At 39.4% G+C, this 20,002-nt stretch overlaps 1 protein-coding gene across 10 annotated transcripts in view; it reads right to left on the bottom strand.

Annotated features, from left to right (window-relative positions):
* The window catches only part of LDAH (lipid droplet associated hydrolase), a 176,441-nt gene that overhangs the window by 140,339 nt on the left and 16,100 nt on the right, over positions 1-20,002 (bottom strand). For 8 of the 10 annotated variants that reach the window (XR_007355975.2, XM_075126395.1, XM_048845615.2 and 5 more), the window contains exon 2: positions 19,177-19,338. Coding sequence is in view for 7 of the 10 variants with exons in the window: in XM_048845615.2 (XP_048701572.1) it covers positions 19,177-19,338 (162 nt within the window). In the remaining 3 variants the exon portion in view is untranslated. The remainder of the gene's footprint in view (positions 1-19,176; positions 19,339-20,002) is intronic. The other 2 variants (XM_075126394.1, XM_048845610.2) reach the window with 1 other exon arrangement.

Below are 20,002 nucleotides of genomic sequence, written 5' to 3'. Positions count from 1 at the left end.
ACACAGAGGTGCAGCCAGGTGGCTCTGCCCACTGCCCTGTCCACAGGTGCCACCCCTGACAGCTCCCACTGGCCACAGTTCCCGGCCAATGGGAGCTGCAGGGGCGCCACTTGGGGCAGGGGCAGCGCTGAGGAGCCCCCTGGCTGTCCCTATGCATAGGAGCCAGAGGAGGGACATGCCGGCAGCTTCCCGGCAGCTGCACGGCACGGAAGCTAGCAGGAAGCCTGCCAGCCCCACTGTGCGGTGCCATCAACTTGACGGTCAATGGCCCGGTCAGCGGTGCTGACCAGAGCCGCCATTATCCCTTTTCAAGCGGATGTTCCTGTCAAAAACCAGACACCTGGTCACCCTACATATTTAAATTCCATCTGTAGGATGAATCAGGTCTGTACCGTCCTGTGAGAGATCTCATTGCCAGCCTAACTAACATGCCTGAATCTAACCAGCTAACCAATTGTGCCCATGAATCAATTCCACGGACTGAGGGCTAGAAATCACAACAGGAAAGTGCATCCTCATTTTCCATGTATGAGTAAGAGAATATGCCAGTGTAGGCTACAGATAATTAAAGTTTGAAATCCCAGATGTGCCTCTGGACGTAGACATTAGTAAGCAGTACTGCAGAGGTGCATTACATTTATCAAGTGCAATGTCAGATTTCTATAATTACCTCCAATTCACCCAGATTTTAAATGTACATAAGCATGGCAGGTCATGGGATGTAAATTTATTAATAAATTGATTCCCTATGAAACTTTTGCAATATTCCTAATTCATATTTATTAGAGGCAGAAAAAAGTTAAGAGGAACCTATCAGATTGACAAACAGACAGCATAAAAGTTTAGCAGGATGCAGTAGTCTCTTAAGGTGGTCCCCACAACTTCACATGGGTTAAGCTTTATTAACTTTTTTTCCTTTTCCCCCAGAGCAAATAAACAATTTATAACCTTTAATTATGTTTCTTGGTACAGCAAAAGGTTTGTTAAGCAAGACTGCAGAAACGACAATGTCAAAAAGGGCTACTGAATGACTTAATATGTAAACACTCAAAAGTCAGATGGTGACACTAAATAGTACTATGTATTTTAAGTAAAAAGATATAGGACCAGATCCTCATGAGGTGTAAATGCAACATTCAATATGGAGCTACACTGATTTATACCAGCTGAAGACCTGGCCCAGGATGAATGCTCTTTTATGGACACAAGAATAAGGGGAAAATAAGTTTAACAAATCCTAGTATAAACTTTTTTTTCCTTGAAATTAATGAACTTGAAATCTAAAACCATGTCAAATTCAAGTCTTGTTTTCAAATAAGCAAAGCACCATGCTGAATGACCACGGTATTTTTAATATTAGTTTCTGCATTACTTTTTGAGTCAGATAATATACAAAGATAATGAAAGAGAAAAAGAACACATAACCCAAAAAACCAACAAAACAACCCAGATATTTGATAAAAAATATATACAAAATAAATATTAGTCAATCTGTATTGAGGTCTGTTTTGAGGTAATCCAATTACTTTTCTATTTTATTCTCTGAAGGACAATGATCAGCCCATGATCTTATGAAATTTATCTTCCTTATACAGTAGAACCTCAGTTACAAACACTTCGGGAATGGAAGTTATTCGTAACTCTGAGATGTTTTGTTCAGAATTACAAACATTATGGTTGTTCTTTCCAAAGTTTACAACTGAATATTGACTTAATACAGCTTTGAAGCTTTACTATACAGAGGAAAAATGCTGCTTTCCCTTAATTTTTAAGTAGTTTACATTTAACACAGTACTGTATTTGCTTTTTTTTTTTGGTTTCTGCTGCTGCCTGATTGCACTTCCGGTTCCAAATGATGTGTGTGGTTGACTGGTCAGTTCGTAACTCTGGTGTTCGTGACTCTGAGGTTCTACTGTAGCATTCTGGAAAAATATTCCAAATGGCTAATTGTGAATGCCCTTTAAACATTTCCAAATAATCTTTTCTAGGTTTACTAGTCCTCGACCAAAAAGCACAGGAACTGACTTCAAAGCTAGAACTCAGTTTGATTTATCTGTTTGTTTTTTAAAATAATATAATCACACAAAAGATAAAATTAGGAGGCCAGTAAATGTGATGTAGGGTGTTACTTAGGATGTGGCTAGATTCTACTCCTTTCAAACGGCCTGATCCAAAATCCACTGAGGCCAATGACAGTCTTCCCAAACTTGGTTGGGTCCTAGGCCAATGGGAGCATTGCCAGTGGCAGAATCAAATCTAAGGGGAAATCAATCTTCTTGGGAATGAAAGGTATGAAATGAAGAAAAGAGACTCACAAATGGCACAAAAATTAATATTGGGCAGAATCCGGTTATACAGTATATCAATAATTTGTAATAAAGTGTATGGAGCAAGTTGGAAAAAAATAACCCAATGAAACAAAACTGGTAGCAGCCAATACAAGGAAAGATGGCAATAGAAATCCAAATGGAGATGGACAGACTACAAATGGGCAGACAAACTCTTATGCAATTCAATGGAGAGAAATATAAGGCAATGAAGTTATGGCTAAAAAACATTAAAAAAACCAATCTACTCACAATATTACTTGAATATGATACATTGCATACCAAGTGGTTCTATGATTTTATCCATCACTAGTGTGGAATTCATGGTTAAGTGGAGGTGGGGGAGAAAGCAATTAATTTTTTTGCATCTTTGAACTTAAAAGTTTTCAAATGTAAACTGAAGGTCTCCCAACCTTGTACCAAGGGCCTGAATGACAAAAACTGGAAAGTGTGTGTGTTTTTGATAGTTTCAGTATAAACCACTTTATAGACATAAAATAAGCATATGCATAGAAGAACGAACTTTAATAATGGAAGAGAATTAGAAAAATTTTGTCTGCATTCCTTAAAAAAAGAGAAGATTCCTTTAGTATATTCAAAACTTTCAAGGGACCATGGCACTTTACAGAGATGTTAAAAGGCAATTTGTCATCCTAAAGAAAAGATAATACCTTAGGCTTTGCTCCCTAAAGTCTAATAACGGACTCACACCTGTATTCCTTACTGACTCTCAACTCAGTCAAAACTCCCACTGACATCAGTGGTTCAGGCAAAGAACTGGGGGAAGGATGGTTTCTATTAGCGGCTCTGCCACAGACTTCCTGAGTGATCTTTTTCATCTCAATCAACTTCTCTGTGCCTCGGTTTTTCCATCTGTAAAATGGGGGTGATAATACTGCCCTACCACGCAAGAGTGTTGCAAACCTAAACTCATCAGTGCTTGTGAACTCAATAGTGCTTTGACCTGATGAAGCCTGGGTACTAGAAATGGGCACTAAAACTTAAAACTGAGAGATGGAAACACATGATGAAAATGCAAGTTATTCTTTATTTATTATGAGAGTTTTTACTTCTTTAGGAATGACTAAGGAGTGGCTGTCCATTATATATACTAGCATACTCATTGGAGAGCACTGCAACACTCCGGTACAGGAGAAGGAAAGAACAGATTGGCAGCCTTGACTTTGAATTTTTGGCTTGGTCAGTTTTTCACAATTTGAACATTTAAAAAAAAAATAACGGGTCAGATTTATCCCAGACTCCTACAGGCTTATACCAGGGGATGAATGAGGCCTGACCTATTCGTTAATTAGATTCAGAGAGTGGAAGACATGTTTACTTTCTGTGACTTAAAGAGATCAGCAGGTCAAAGTATTAAATGTCACTTCAGATCTATATCAGGCTCAGGCACTTCCAGCAGCAGTGACCAGGAAGGAAGAACTACATTATATACTGATGCTGCAGTTACTAACATTTTAAACTTCTTATGTATGCAAGATGTTGATTCCACCAAAACTGAATTCCCTCCACAGCCAGATCTAACAGCAGGTAGTTTCCTCTTTCCTTCTGCTTCATGGGCCACCTGATGAGAAACATACCATTATTTTAAAAACATCTCCCTGGGATGGCTCGAAAATTCTTAACGTTTTATATTATAATAAATGGGCTTTTCCCACTCCTGTCTCTGCTGTGTTGCCCAGCCAATCCTGCGGGAGCTATCCTTCCAAAAGGTTCCCCACAATCAACGACCCTCTCCATTGGCGGAGGCAATCCAAACCGCAGAGAGAGAAAGTGCATTAAGTTTTCAATGCAAAATGTCTATCCCTCTGATTTGGTAGCAGGAGAACCTGGCAAAGCACAGATGTCACTCCCCTTCCGGTCCCTGCCCTCTCAAACTTGACAAAGCCCACTCCCTGCAGGGCCCCATCAGAAGGATTTCTGCAGCACTGGGGAAGGAAACAAAAGTAGCATCCCAAACTCAGATTTGACATAGGCCTCTCTCTGCCCGAGGAAGAAGAAAGCATGGAATATGCATAGTCTATTTTTAATGAAAGATTTTTTTCTTCTTCTCTTGAAACGCAGTGAAAGCCAGTGTAATGACTCAGCTGGAACAAAGCACAGCAACAGTCAGATTGTACAGTATTACTCAAATATTTAGCGCTCTTAGGACCTGATCCAAAAGCCAATGAACTCAATGGGAGTCTTTCCACCGAAGCCCATACAGTGCTTATCATGTGTAGATCTCAAAACACTTGATATAGGAGGATAAGTGTAATTATTCCCACTTTACTTACCTGTCCACCACATCACAAAGCTTAATAAGGTTCAGCAAAGTGAGTATTGTCTCATTATAATTATGCAAGTTATGTTTACCTGCAGTTGTACTGTGGAAGTGCCGATCAGAGAAAGCACACTGTTTTGATTAAAAATATTATAAATTGGCCCAGAAAATAGGTACAAGATCATGAACTGCTCTCCTAATGACTCAAAAAAGTCTAGAAATTAATAGAACCCAAGGCCAGAAGGGACCATTGTTATAATCTAGTCTGATCTTCTGTATAACATAGATGAGAGAACTTCCCCAAAATAATTTCTCGTGCAGATCCTTTAGAAAAACATCCAATCTTGATTTAAAAATTGTCACTGATTGGGAATCCATCATGACCTTCGGTAAATTGTTCCGATGGTTAGTTACTTTCACTGTTAAAAATTTAAACCTTATTTCCAGTCTGAATTTGTCTAGCCTCAACTTCCAGTCCTTGGATCATGTTATAGCTTTTCTTTGCTAGATTGAAAAGCCCATTATTATATATTTGTTCCCAATGTAAGGACTTGGGGGCTCTGATCAGGACTCCCCAAAACCTTCTCTTTGCTAAGCTAAATAGATTCAGCTCCTCTCTGAACCCTTTCCAAGTTATCAACATCCTTACTGAATTGTGGACACCAGAACTGGACACGGTATTCCTGCAGCAATTGCAACAGTGCCAGATATAGAGGTAAAATAACCTCTCTAATTCTACTCAAGATTCCTCTGTTTATGCATCCTATGATTGCATTAGCTCTTTAGGCCACAGCATCAGTCTGGGAGCTCATGTTCAGCTCATTATCCACCATGACCCCCAAATCTTTTTCGGAGTCACTGCTTCCCAGGATAGAGTCCCCCATCCGGTAAGTATGGCCTACATTCCTTTTTCCTAGAGATATACATTTAACATTTAGCCATATTAAAAGGCATATTATTTGCTTGAGCCCAGCTTACCAAGTGATCCAGATTGCTCTGAATTAGTGACCTGTCCTTTTCATTATTTATCACCTCCCAAATGTTTGTGTCATCTGCAAACTTTAGCAGTGATGGTTTTATGTTTTTTTTTAGGTACGTAATAAAAATGTTAAATAGCACAGGACCAAGAGCCACTGTGGGACCCCACTAGAAACACACCCATTCGATGGGGATTCCTCGTCCACAATTACATTTTGAGAGCTATCAGTTAGCCAGTTTTAATATGCACCATGTTAGTGATGTATATTTATAAAAGATGAAGCGTTGCTGCTTGGGGGCAGACGGAAGACTTACACCGGCTTTTTGTTGTTGTTGTCGTCTGTTTCCCTTCATTTATAAGTTTGCAAAATTCAGTCATTTGCAATGCATCTCAGTTAGCATGGGAATCAGCAGGATGCTACCTGTACGGTATCTCTCACAGGAGCAGAGAATTGTGTTCTTAATAACTTAACTATCTATTTCCCTCAACTTGTAATTCTGGGAAGGCGGGGGGAGTTATTTTGCTCTCCAGGGAGGTATTTTCCCTGCATGAATACGCTGGTCATTAACTTGAAGCTGAACTGCGCAGAGTCATCTGTTCCCTTTGGTTCTTTCATTTAAGTACAAATATCAAAATTGCCAGAAAACAGTAGGGGTTCTTTTCCCGTTGTCAATCAGTCCCTTCCTCTCGCTGCTCCGCAGTACAAGTTATGGCACGTTATGTTTAAAGTACACAAGAAGAGCCACATTCTGATATCAGCAAAGCCACTAAAGCCAATGGACTAAATTTACCCCAACTTTCTTAAGGTCCACAAACATCAGGAAGTCTGCTACGGGGCAATTGGGGCTGCATAATATGGTCTCAACCTCTCTGGTGCCCCACAGTGCATCATGTACTAAGTTCAGCATCCACTAGCAAAACTGCCCTGGAGCCCTGGATGGAAACCAAACCGAAGCTGACCTTCTCTGGCAGAAGCCATGAGGGATGGTGGAACTGGAGCAATCACTGCCTTCCTGTGGGATGCTGGAGTGCTATTGTGCCCCCCCCCCATACCTTCTAGATGTCTGGTAGTGTGCTCTTTGCACCACAAGCGCCAAGGCAAGCACTGTAGGTGCTCCAAGTGCTAGGATCTAGCATCAGCTTGGCCCCACTATGCCAACTATTTCCAAATGCCACACTCCTCCCAGGGCCACCAGACCCTTTGTGACCCACTCCTCCCCACCTGGCATGGAACCTCCCTGCTTCTGGAGAGTATCATCCATCCCCGCACAGCAGAAGAGATTAATTCTTAGCAGATTCACCACACTGCCCTCAGCCGATCTATGACTTCTCAACAGATTAATCACAGCGGAAATACTAACTGCCCTGAACTCTACAGTGTGGAGAATCCCCTCGCCAGTCCCTAACATAATTCTCTGGGTATGCAGTAACCACCAAAAAAGTACCATAAGAACAGCCATACTGGGTCAGACCAAAGATCCATCTAGCCCAGTATCCTGTCTTCCAACAGTGGCCAATGCCAGATGCTTCAGAGGGATATTAAAAGAACTGAGGTTTAGGAGCTGAGTCAGCCATGTTTAATGATGGAATATCTATGCGGCAGTCTCAGCGGTATAGCCAGTCAGGAAGGATGAACCAGCAGCTAGGGTGCTCATCTGAGAGACCTGGGTTAAATTCCTTTCTCTGCTACAGATTTCCCTGAGTAACATTCGGCAAGTCATTTAGTCTCTCTGTGCCTCAGTTCCTCCTGTGTAAAATGGGGATAATAGCACTTCCCTTCCTCAGAGTGCTGTTGTGAGGATAAATACATTAAAGATTGTGAGGCACTTGGATATGACAGTAAGAGGGGTCAGTACTTAGGGTAAATACAGAGAGCATGGTGCTGAGACATCAGATAGCACATGTTCATACAGAAACAAGCTGGGTCCTTTGGCCTCACGTTTTACTCAGCCAAAGATATAAAAATCTGAACAGAACAGGACATTATTTTTACCCTGTAAACACAAAGCATCCGTAAGTTATTTAAACATCAACAGCAACTGCACTGATCTAGATTTCATCAGAGAGTCTCAGCATCACCTTACAAACATTATTTAACTCAGCCACACAGATGAATTATTATCCCTATTTTACACATAGAGTAGTTGAAGCACAAAGGACTGTGATTACTGCTATTTTTACTGAATGCCTTTAGTGTATCTGGTGTTGTTCAAGGATCTTCTGCTACTACAACAAAAAAGTCAGACAATACACTACAGCTTCATGAGAACTTGGGTGATGGTCCAATCTTGGGATCAGCAGTGCAGATGCCCTGTGTAAAATGGGGATAATAGCACTTCCCTTCCTCAGAGTGCTGTTGTGAGGATAAATACATTAAAGATTGTGAGGCACTTGGATATGACAGTAAGAGGGGTCAGTACTTAGGGTAAATACAGAGAGCATGGTGCTGAGACATCAGATAGCACATGTTCATACAGAAACAAGCTGGGTCCTTTGGCCTCACGTTTTACTCAGCCAAAGATATAAAAATCTGAACAGAACAGGACATTATTTTTACCCTGTAAACACAAAGCATCCGTAAGTTATTTAAACATCAACAGCAACTGCACTGATCTAGATTTCATCAGAGAGTCTCAGCATCACCTTACAAACATTATTTAACTCAGCCACACAGATGAATTATTATCCCTATTTTACACATAGAGTAGTTGAAGCACAAAGGACTGTGATTACTGCTATTTTTACTGAATGCCTTTAGTGTATCTGGTGTTGTTCAAGGATCTTCTGCTACTACAACAAAAAAGTCAGACAATACACTACAGCTTCATGAGAACTTGGGTGATGGTCCAATCTTGGGATCAGCAGTGCAGATGCCTTTGGAGGAGGGAAGAGATGTGTTACTATTATATTTTACTGGGGGAATTGTTTTTATTTTTAATTTGTTACTTAATTGTCACTGAACATTATTATTTACAACTTAGATACCACACTTGAGAATTGGGCAATAGATTAGATATGCTTTGCAAAAAAGCATTTTTTTAAGGCACAATATGAATAAAGGAAGGAGTCTGTTTGGCATGATAAAATAGCCTGAAGCCAACCAACCATTCTGCTAATTCAGCCTCCTTACACTCCACTGATAATGTCTGAAAACAGATTTTCGTGAAGTACAGCTATTAACAAAAGAGTTTGATTAAGTTTATATATGCCTTCAATGACTGCTTGCACCCCATGTAGTGCACTCTGGAGACGATTTTCCCTTTGTTTGCAGCAAAAAAGTTTTCCAAAACGATAAAACATATTTATGCTAATCTTTCAAACAGCTCCATCTTCTGGCATATCCATTCAACACTACATTCAAAAATCATGACTCACTTATTATCAGTTGTTAATTCTGTTTGATTTGTAATAAACGGTGTCTGCAAAACATATGGTGAGAACTGTGAACAATAAACATCTGACTGTGAGCACTTTTTGTAGCAATCTCTGAAGGGAAGGAAAGAGAAACTTCACTTTCATCGCTCAACACCGAGGGTTGACTGTACAGACAGTTGTCAGAACAACAAACGCACAAGAAAAAAATGTTGATATAACTCTTGAATAGCACGAAGGGGCGATTCTGCCACCCTTACTCACCCTGATTATTATTCACTTTTCTATGGCCCTGACTGATGAAAATACTTAAGCACATGCTTAACTTTAATCAAGTGATAAAACAATTTTAACGTCAATTGGACTCCTCACATGCTTAAGATTAGGCATGAGCTTAAGTGCCTTGCTGAATCAGGGACGACAGGGCCCTGATTCAAAGTGTACTAAAGACAACTGGAGTCTTTCTATTGACTACACTGAGCTCTGGATCACGCCCCAAGTGAGTTGTCCAAGTGAAATCCAGAGGACTAGCATAGAGAGGTACTACTCAGCAATGGGTAATGGTGGTAGAACCTAGCCCTAAACTATTAAAATTAGAAAAGATATAATAAAGAAGCTGCTACAAAGCTTTACATACCAATTTAAAGATCTAAACTGCTGATTTCCAATGCCACTTGCATGACTATGACGAAGAATAAACTGAAATAGCAGACAGAATTACCTCCTAAAGAGACTGTACAAAACACATAGCTAGAACAACAGATTCTTAACAGAGGAAGATTATAAAGGCCATGTTCTGGCCTCCAGTTCTGACTTTAATAAGAGTATGACCATTCACATCCAAAGTTGCAAGATCAGAGAGATCTTTCAAATACTTCCCTCTGGACTTCACTGTGACTATTCACAGCAGAAAGCACTATGTCTGATAGGTAGGATTCAGCCCACATGCTAGAGAGCAGGATTCAGCCCAGCTTCAGCAAAGCACTTAAGTATATGCTTAAAATTTAAGCACATCATTTAAACACATCTTTAAGGCCTACTGAAGAACAAAAAAGATTTAAACAGGTTTAAGCTCTTTGCTGAACCAGGAAATAGAACTTAATTCATTAACGGTCAGACTACAAAGTGCCTGCTCACACTGGTGAGTAGTTACTCGAAAAAGCAGCTCCTTCAGTAGACTTCAGTTAAACTACTCATTCAAGTAACTGCTCACCAGTGTCAGGGGCTCACATTCCAGACCTAGCCTTCCTGTATCTTAATAGGAGTGAAAAAACAAGAAATCATGTTTTCGAGTCCATGGGTCCAACAAATTAATTTATAATACAAAAATCTATTTATGTAGTCATTTCAAAAAAACTGTAATAAGCCCTTCATATAATGACTAATTTGTGAAAGCAGCTAACTGGATTTTATCCAGCAATCTCTGATATTCCTTACGCTTTCCTCTTTGACAAGTTGAAATCCAGAGCGAGCAAAAATAAAAGGTTATTCAAATTTTATTGAAATATATTTCCATTTTTGTACATTATTGAATGGAAGTGAAGGCTTTAAAAAGTACTTCACTTTACATTAGAATTTACTAAAATTAAAAACATTTTATTTTGAGGATGACAAGTGACTAAGGCCCTCAATCCTGCAAACACCTAAATTCTACTCACATGAATATTCCCACTGACTACTCATACGAGTAGAATTACACACATCCCTAAGTGCTGGCAGAATGAGAATCTAAGCCCCCAAAACATCTTTGCAGTGCATGTCAATCTTTTGTTGTACAGAAAACCACAAGCAGCTGCCATGTGACAGTCTTAAAGTAAGAAGAGCTCCCTAAAAGGCTAAATCTTACAATGAAAAAAGAAATCTAATACTACCAAATCACTGCATGTACTGGTAAAACAATATGATGATCCAATAACCTAGAAACAATCCAACTGCAAACAAGCAGATCAGGAAACTTGGCCAGTAAGAGAGTATTCTACATGGATAAAAGAATAAAAATCTGAAAAGATTCTTGTATATTAATGCATTAAACTTGTGCAAGCACACCTTACCACAAAAAATGTTATGATTTACATTACGCGTTATCAACCATGAACTAAACTTCCTGGTATAAAACCACAAAGATGACAAAACTGCCCTATTTACATCAATGAAATCAAGAGTTAGGATGTTTGGAATGGAGCTATTACAAAGTACTCCTGCAATGAGCTAAACAGCATAGAGGTTATATAAGTCTGTACTCTATTTATTTACTAAGTTGCGTGTTTTATAAATACACAGACATAAATAGACAGATTTTCTTAAAACAGAACAAGAAATTTCCATCAAACTCTGTGGGCCCCAGTTCAATGAAGCCAAATGATGTTAAATATTGCTATTGTAGATTGTACACGCCACTGCTAATTTTACACTAAACCAACACCGCAAAATAAAAAATAAATTTTCATGACTTTGTCTGATGCTATTCCCTAGAATGAGGTATAGCCCTGATAGCCCTGATCCTGCAAATATACATAACTTTACTACTGTGAATCTCACAGATTTTAATGGGACAGGTATATGGTAGTAAAATTGAGCATATGCTCTAATTGGGTCTTTTTTCAGAAGAGTATATGGCAGTAAAAGTGTTAATACTAAAACAGTCCGGGCTTTGGCTACAGTGGGGAAAAGTAATGAGTTAGAGAATGCATTAACTAACCTATTCTAACTAACATGATGTTAAACAAATTTTGCACCAAATGTGGATAAGCACAATCCTATTTAAAAATGCATCTGCTGGTCATGGTTACATTAGGATTCACTCCACTAAAGTCTATGCATTTTAACAGCTGTAAGACACTGCCCATGGGCTTAATCCTGCACCACTGAAGTCAATGAAACCTTTGCCATCAACCTCAATGAGTGCAGGATCAGGCAGTATTTTTGAATCACCTTCCATATTTACAAGTCAAAGCTGGGAGCAATTTGACCCTTTATGTATGGTTTTGATTAAACAATGAAAAGGAAATAAATATACAGGACATATTCCCAAATCCCCTGCAAAGCTTGGGCCTGTTGCCATTGACTCCGGTGGGAGCAGGAGCAGGGTCCTTAGCATTTTGGTATCTTTCCTTTCTGTACTCTAAAAACAGTTTGATTTGATTACACATAAAACAAGTCATATGCTTGAAATTTATTAGACTGGAAAAGTATGCACCAGATCACTCTAATAAGCAGAACAATGAATCATCATCTACATTAAAACTAACTATAGTCGGTTCAGACCAGTGAGTGCCTGGCTCCACGTCCTCTGCTTCTGGGGCAAGACTCACCCTTCAGCTCTTGCCTGGATTTTCCTTTCATCAACCCACTACTCAGCCACCCTTTTGCCCTTTCTTGCACTGCCTCGCCCTATAAAAGGAACAGAACTATAAATACAAACCTTTCAAGTGTGAAAATTCCAGCGCTCAGAAATAATTATTTATCATTTTGTGACTCAAACAGTTTACAAAAGCTAGAGGGAGAATGGGCTGGAGGGGGGAATCCACCTAATTCTGAATGTTTGTGTCTGGGAATATATTGCAAGGTGATCAGAGATCCCAGATTTTCTCAATGCCTGCTCCATTATCTTAGATGTTCCACAGTTAATAGAGTTTTTGTTGAATTATATACATAGGCCAACACCAAAGCAGAAAACTTACAGTGACAGAAAGGTTGAGTTATGAAAAATAAAATTGATATTACTTTAAATCAGTTAAACTACATTAAACAGGTGGTCAGAGCAACGGGTGTGTGTCCTGTTCTTGGCTTTGCCACTGACTTACCCCTCCATGTCTCAGTTTACCCATCTATGATATGGATAGAATACCATTTTATAAACTTCCCACAGGAATTTTGTGATGTTAATTTATGTTTTTAAAACCTTGGCTGACAGGCATTATAGAGATTGAAAATTAATGCTACTAGAGCATTATAAACAACAAAGTAAAGAAAATAATTCAGGGAGGAAAAGTTATAAGTAGAGCTAGTCAAAACAAAAAATTAGATTAAAAATGTTTTTCAATAAATTGGAAATGAAAAATTTAGCCATTCCCTCACACACACTTTTTTCTTTCCTCCTGTCCCTTCTCCTCTTACCCCTCTTCCAGCCCCACCCCTACCCCCTGTTTTCCTGCTGAATTCAACAGAATGAATGATGGTGGGAAATTTTTTTTGTTTCTTTTTCTTTCTTCCTTTGCAGCTTTTGAAAGTTTCCTCAACTTTGGACAACTTGCAGTTTGTTAAAAGAAGAAAAAAGAAAAAACCCCTGGACATCGTTTATTCTATTGCATCCAACACTAAAATGAAAAAGAAGGAAAGAGGAAAAGCAGTGGGAAGTGGAAAAAAACAAAACAAAACAAAACAAAACTGAAAGACCAAAAGATCTAAATATTTTGAGAAAAATCTTCAAGAAAAGTTGCAGGACCCAAAACATCATTCCATTTCTAAATCCAGGGAACAAAGATGACTCCAATATATTCTGCCAAGTTTTTTTCATTTTTCTACCTGCTCCAGTCTGTAGCTAATGGAAACGAAGAATGAAAACCATCCTAAAAATAAATCATAGATAGGACCACATGCTATATTTCAGATTCAAAGTAAAGCTTTCCAAACTTTTGGGGTATTCTAATCTCTCACAGATATGCATATGACCCCAATACTGTAGCATCTCAGCACTTCTCAGCCTTCAGTATATGTTCAGAGCAGCCCTGTGAGGCAGTGAAATGCCTTTATCGCCATTTTACAGTTGGTAAATGGAGGCACAAATTATTAATTACTATTATTAGTGTACTATGAACTATAAGAAAAAGTTATAATTAAGACTAATGCCCAAATCCTCAAAGGTATTTAGGTGCCTAATGCCCATTGAAATCTATGGAAATTAGGCCCATAACTACCTTCTGAAGATCTCAGTTTAAGTGACTTGGCCAAAATCACGCAGAGCAGGGAACTGAATCCAGGTCTCCAAAACCCCAGGTAAATGACTTAAAAGCAGACTACCCTTCCTGATCCAATTTGCATGTTTAGCAGTGCAGACATCAGCTACCAAGAAAATGTTACTAGATACACTTCCAATTTTTAGAAAAAGTGTTTTAGAACATGACTTTTCCAAAGGTAAGTTAAAACCAGTAAATGAAACATCTACTTTGCAGAGTAGTAATAAATGAAGATATAAGAAGCTAATATCCAACATTAAACATTCTAAGTAGACATTAAAACTTGGTTTTATATACATTTCAATTTACATTTTCAACAGCGTTAACCCATTCTCTCTTCACCATTACTTCTCTGCCACATGGATCCCACCTAAAAAGAGTCCATGGATTTAAGGCTTTTCCCTAATATTCTCCATTAATTTATCATCATCATCATCATCATCATCGCAGTTGTGCTCAAAATCCCCAACCTGGATCAAGTTCCATTGTGTTAAACAGTATACAAACATCTAGAAAGATGCAGAATCTGCCGTAAAGAGTTTACAATCTAACTTGTAATAAGACACAGCTACAGATCACAACAAACTATAATAGGTGGAAAGAGGGAGAGAGGATAAGAGCTCTCCTTTGGAATAACAGTGTGGGCAAGTACCCCAAGCACTCCTTTCCTGGGGTTTTGCTTTATTAAACAAAAACAATAAATGCTCTTCCCAGGGATCCTCTCGCAGGACTGCTCAAACCATACTCTAGATCCTCCTTCCCCTAGAGAGAAACATCTGCCTAACAATTCACATGCCTCAGTAGGTCAGCGTGCTCACTTAGCCCCGTATCAACCGCTGCTACCAGACTGGGACATTTCATGCTAAAAATGCCAGTTTGTTACTGTTAATTACAAAGGGAAAACTGTTACATTTCTTAAAAGTTTACAGCCATAACGGAAAGATTTCTAGCTATTTCAGATTATTATTTCTGCAGTGCTACCAATTCTCATGGCTTTACTAGGTCTCTCACAACGTTTGGTGTTCGATCCTGAAGGGATGAATCTCAGCTCATTAAAAAAAAAAAAAATATCTTATGGTTGCAGAGAAATGCTTGACAGCGTGAAATCTCAAGGCCCAAGAATCAGAAGGCGAATCAAAAGAACCCATTAAAAATAAATTATTAATGATTTTTAAGTTGAGCTCATGATTTAACTGGGAATTGGTCCTGCTTCGAGCAGGGGGTTGGACTAGATGACCTTCTGGGGTCCCTTCCAACCCTGAGATTCTATGATTCTATGATTTGGGGTGGGGGAGGGTCTGCGGGAAGGGCTGACTCATGTTTTTTGAATACTGGGGATTGGCAGGTCTGGTATTGCAGTAAGCCATGGATCAGGGGTCACTGTGATAGTGGCGCTACAACCAGGAGTCAACAGGTCGACATTCAGAACGTAAAATCATCCGTATAACACGGAATCCCATTACAGGCACTGCACGCAGCAATATCTATCGTTAAAGTTGCCTGATACTTTCAATTATAAGACCGTTTTCAGTTGCATACATATAAAATTTTGCCAAACTGCTTGGGCTGAAATTTTTCATGTCGGTCTTCGGCCTGAGGCACTTTCCAGACTTTTTGGAAAGTTTCAGCTAAAACAGTTCAGCTGCTTCCGAGGACGAGGGGAGGGGAAAAATGTGTTGTTTTGCCCATGTTAAAAACCTTTACAACTACAATTGTTTTGGCAAGAAACTCTAGAGCCTCCATGCTTTGCAGCAGGGACTTGAAATTTGGCAGGGGGGGTCATGCTGGTGTTAGCGATGTGCCTTTTTCTGTCTTTTTTTTTTTTTTTTTAAAAAGAGCCCAAATCATTCCTAGTTATAAACCTCTGAAAAAACTGCACTTTACATATGTTCAGTATTAAGAATCTGGAGGACAGTTTCTCTAAAGATTCTGTTCACACCAAGCACGCGCTCTCCCCCTCACAGCCTCTACATGCTAACCAAATGGTACATGCACCATCCCCACTGACCAAACGGACATGTACCATCCCAGGACTGAGCAGGGCTTCTCCTGCAATTGCTCCTCTCCGCTGCTGTGTGCCAGAGTGGGGCTAGGTGCCAGAACTGAGAGCAGGCGGATTGCCTCCTCTGTGCACTCAGTGCTCCCCCTGCCAGTGCCCAGGCAGAGAAGAAGAAACACCTTGACTCGTATGCACAGGGGTGAGAGAACGGCACAGGAGAATTGAACTGGTGGAAAAGGGGTCGAGAATAGAGCTGATTGGAAATTTTCAGACAAAACTTTTTTGGGAGGGGGTGGGGTCACAAAATGCTAATTTGTCAAAACCCCAAACTCTTCATGGGACTGTACTGGAAAAACTTCCATTGGGAAAGGCTTTCCAGGTCCAGGTCCTAATTGCTGGTTAAAGCCCACCCCAGAATAGGCTGGGATAGAGGAAAGCAGCACAGAGTGAGTGTCCCACATCCCAGGTGAGTGCCCTAACCCCTGGCTATTGGCTATTTTAGGACAGATCTCTCTTTTTTTTTCACAAAAACCTTTGAAAGGTCTTGGTTTCATTCTGATGTGGAATGGGAACATTTTTGAAAAATCAGATAGTTTCATGGGAGGGGAAAACGATTTCTTGATCTAGCTAGGAGCTGGGAAAAGGAAAGGAACAAGGACGGGAACAAGAGAGGCAGGAGACGGGCTAAGGCTAGTGCTGAAGGGGAAGGCAGTAGCAGGGGTGAAAAGGGGCTTGGAAAAAATAGCATATAATCACGTAATTAAAGACTACCATAATACTACTCACAAGAGGGCCGAAAGAAGGTTGCACAGGAAACCTTACTCCTGGCATTTCCTAGCTTTTGAGTGCTTGGAGGAAAAACTTGACATCTGCTTTGCTTCAGTCAATATTTAACATCTCAGGTAAAAAAAAAATATTAACTATCACCTGAACAGAAATTAATACATCCATACTTAATCAGAATCAAGTCTTGGTTGGTTACTCTACAGCTGCTAACTGCTAGAGCAAAGATTAGCCCTGTAAACAGATCACTGTATCCATGGTAAAGTGTCATTCAATGTTTAACTTTTTAACACATAAGAAGGTACTTTGTTAACTGCTAGGAACCAGGAGGTCATTATAGCTACTATAAACTGTGAAAACGGAAAAAACAATCATCTGGTTATAGGACTGCGGGAGAGCCAAGGGCTCTCAGCTCCTCCAGCTGGATACTGACTGCCAGGAAATGCCCTCACCATCATTCATTATTCCTTAGTCCAACATTTTGTTTAGCAACCTGTTTCTTTTTAAAAAAAGTTATTTTCACAGTCAGGGGAACTTCCAATTTGTACTGAAAATAAACGGCAAAAACGTGAATCAGCTGTTAGTAAAGCCTCCCAGACCGCAGGACAAATGTTGCTATGAACATTTCACTTTTGCTCCTTCTGGGTGCTTGTTTGGCCAAAAGATGTTTACAAAGTTTTTGCAGAATGGTTTTCTCGGAAATTATATCTATGTAGTGCTGCCACTCCACTGCCTCACACATAACAATTCTTTCCCTGTCTTCATCACTTCAACGCAGAAGCAATGTTCAGGAAAGCATCTACAATATGGGAGAACACTTGTTTAATTCAGCAGGTCTCTTCTGGCCTTCCAGAAGTACATCCATTGAAAGCAGATTGCATGCTACAGACTTTGGTCCCAATCCTGCTCCTCTGAAGAGCTCTGCTGACTTCAGCGGGGGTCTGCCCATACAGCGGTCACTGCAGGAACAGATTCTGCCACCCCTATTTGTGTTAGCTGGTGCTTACTTCACCAGATGTTCCCTTGAAAAGGTGGCCACAGCTGATATTTATTTATTAGGAGCAGTATTTCTCAACTATCGGTTAAACAGTGATAGGTTTAACATTAGCTGATGTGTTGAAATGACACGATCATCCAACTCCAGTAGGTATTGCACAAAATGTAGTGCCCAAGTCCCAAAGAGAGATGCCCAGAAATATCAGATACACAGAACTTTTGGGGAGGCTTCCAAAACCTTGCATAAGAATCCAACAACGGAATCTGCATGCTTTTTTGCTATAGAAATGGACACAACATTTTTAAGGCATTGGGTGTTTTTTTAATATACAATATGATTTTCACCAATCACAGTCCAGAAGTAATGCATATTTAATGTATTTTGACACAATTAACATTTACGGGCCTGATGCTAAGAGGCCAACTACCACTGAAGTAAGATCAGGGTATTTATTTTTAATGATGGAACTAGTGTCCAAATACACCATACCCCAAACAGTTATTAATTTTTTGGACTTGCCCCTGAGTAGTTATTTATAGCACCAGAATATACTTACAAATAAAGAGATTTTTTAGTCAAACACATGAAAAGGAACTGGAAAACCAGAAGGGTCATTCATTGCCTCACTGTTTCTCAGTCAATTAACATTATCTCTAAAGTACAGTACTGTGATGGAGAGAAGAAAGTTAAAAGTACCAAAATAGTTGGCCCCTAAGCCCAATATAAGCAATCACTATTGAAGTCACTCAACATGATTATAATTGTAGTGCTATACTGGATCATTGAAGGACAACTCCTGCTTCCACTAAAGTCAATGGCAAAACTCCCGTTGATTTCAATGAAGCTAGATTTTGGCTCTTAAATCTTAACTCTATTTAATCAGGCAAGTGTTAACAGTTTTGTATGTATAAAATGTAAATAATTTAAGTAATAATCTTGGATATTTGTTAGATTAGTTGATTTAAAGGGTAATTTAGGCTCAAAATCTACGATTTTTTTTAAAGAAGTCTATTACAAAGCTCACATTAAAAGAAAATAATTGATAAAAATAATTTCTTCTTAATTGCAATTGAAACTCTTCCCTGTGAATTTAATCATTCAGGGGACATGTATGCAGGGCTGATGAGGAAGCATTACCCTAAAGGACAACAGCTGCAAAGTGAAACTGACGAGGAAGAGAAGCAAAACTGCCCTGCCTGCTTCAACTGTTCAAGATAAATAGGATGCAGAAAGCAAGTGAACAGCATAAGGAGAACATCAGACTTTGTAAATTTTCAGTTTTATGCATGTAAAGCACAACTTGTAATGCAGATTATAAAAAACCAAATGAAGGATGATTTTGTGATTAAAGTATCAGGAGTTTGGGTTCTATTCCTGCCTCTACTTCAAACTCCCTGTGTGACAAACTGGGTAATTTTGTCATATTTAATTTAAACCTGCCAGTGTTCTTTTAATTAGAGCTTTGCATTTTTTCCAAACTTACCTGGAATAATCAGAAATAAGAGCCCGGGGAGAGTTTTACTTTCAGTTTCCAAGAGGTCTTTCCAGGGCCCACACTTTAAGACCTGAGTAGCTGCTCCACAACAGTAAATAAATTCTTCATACAGAGGGATCTGCTCTTCTGATCCTGGTCTTGTGCTCTCTGCTAAACAGAACAAGAGGCTGTTATAACATATCAGTAAATATCTATGTACAATTAGCACCACAGCACTAAACACCCCATCAGTAAACAATAAATAACCAAAGAAACCCAGTTCCCATGTCCAGTGTTCAACTAAACAACGACCTGATTCAGTAACTACTGCTTTAGTATATTGTAGACATTGGTATAAAGATACAGAGGCCACTAAATTGGGGGCACATGACTCTGACATATACATTGATCAATCAGGCCATAACACAGTACAATCGTTACACCTGCTACACCTCTGGGCCCATCCATCTTGCAATACATCTCATATTGCAAAGCTGCTAGTGCAAAGACTGACTGGGGTTTTCTGGACAAGGAGAAATCACCCCCAGAGCTATATATTTACAGTTTTTACTTTTGGTCCAATAGCAGGAAACAGATAACAGAGAAGGATTACTTTATATTTACTAAAACAGGACAAGGAGGTCCTCATTCAACAAGGTAAACTTTCAACAATGTGAGTAACCCCACTGACTCAGTGCTTAAAACTAGGCATGTGTTTAAGTACCTTGCTGAACTGTGGCCACAGTAAGACAAAATGGGTTCTACACTAATGCACAGAAGATGCTTTGCTCCAAACTTCCTATGTGACTTCTTGCACAAATCATGCAATAACTTA

The sequence above is a fragment of the Caretta caretta genome, chromosome 3 (genome assembly GCF_965140235.1).
Source record: "Caretta caretta isolate rCarCar2 chromosome 3, rCarCar1.hap1, whole genome shotgun sequence".
Taxonomy (NCBI): domain Eukaryota; kingdom Metazoa; phylum Chordata; order Testudines; family Cheloniidae; genus Caretta; species Caretta caretta.
Note: the sequence above shows the minus strand (reverse complement) of the source record. Positions and strands in the feature narration are given on the sequence as shown.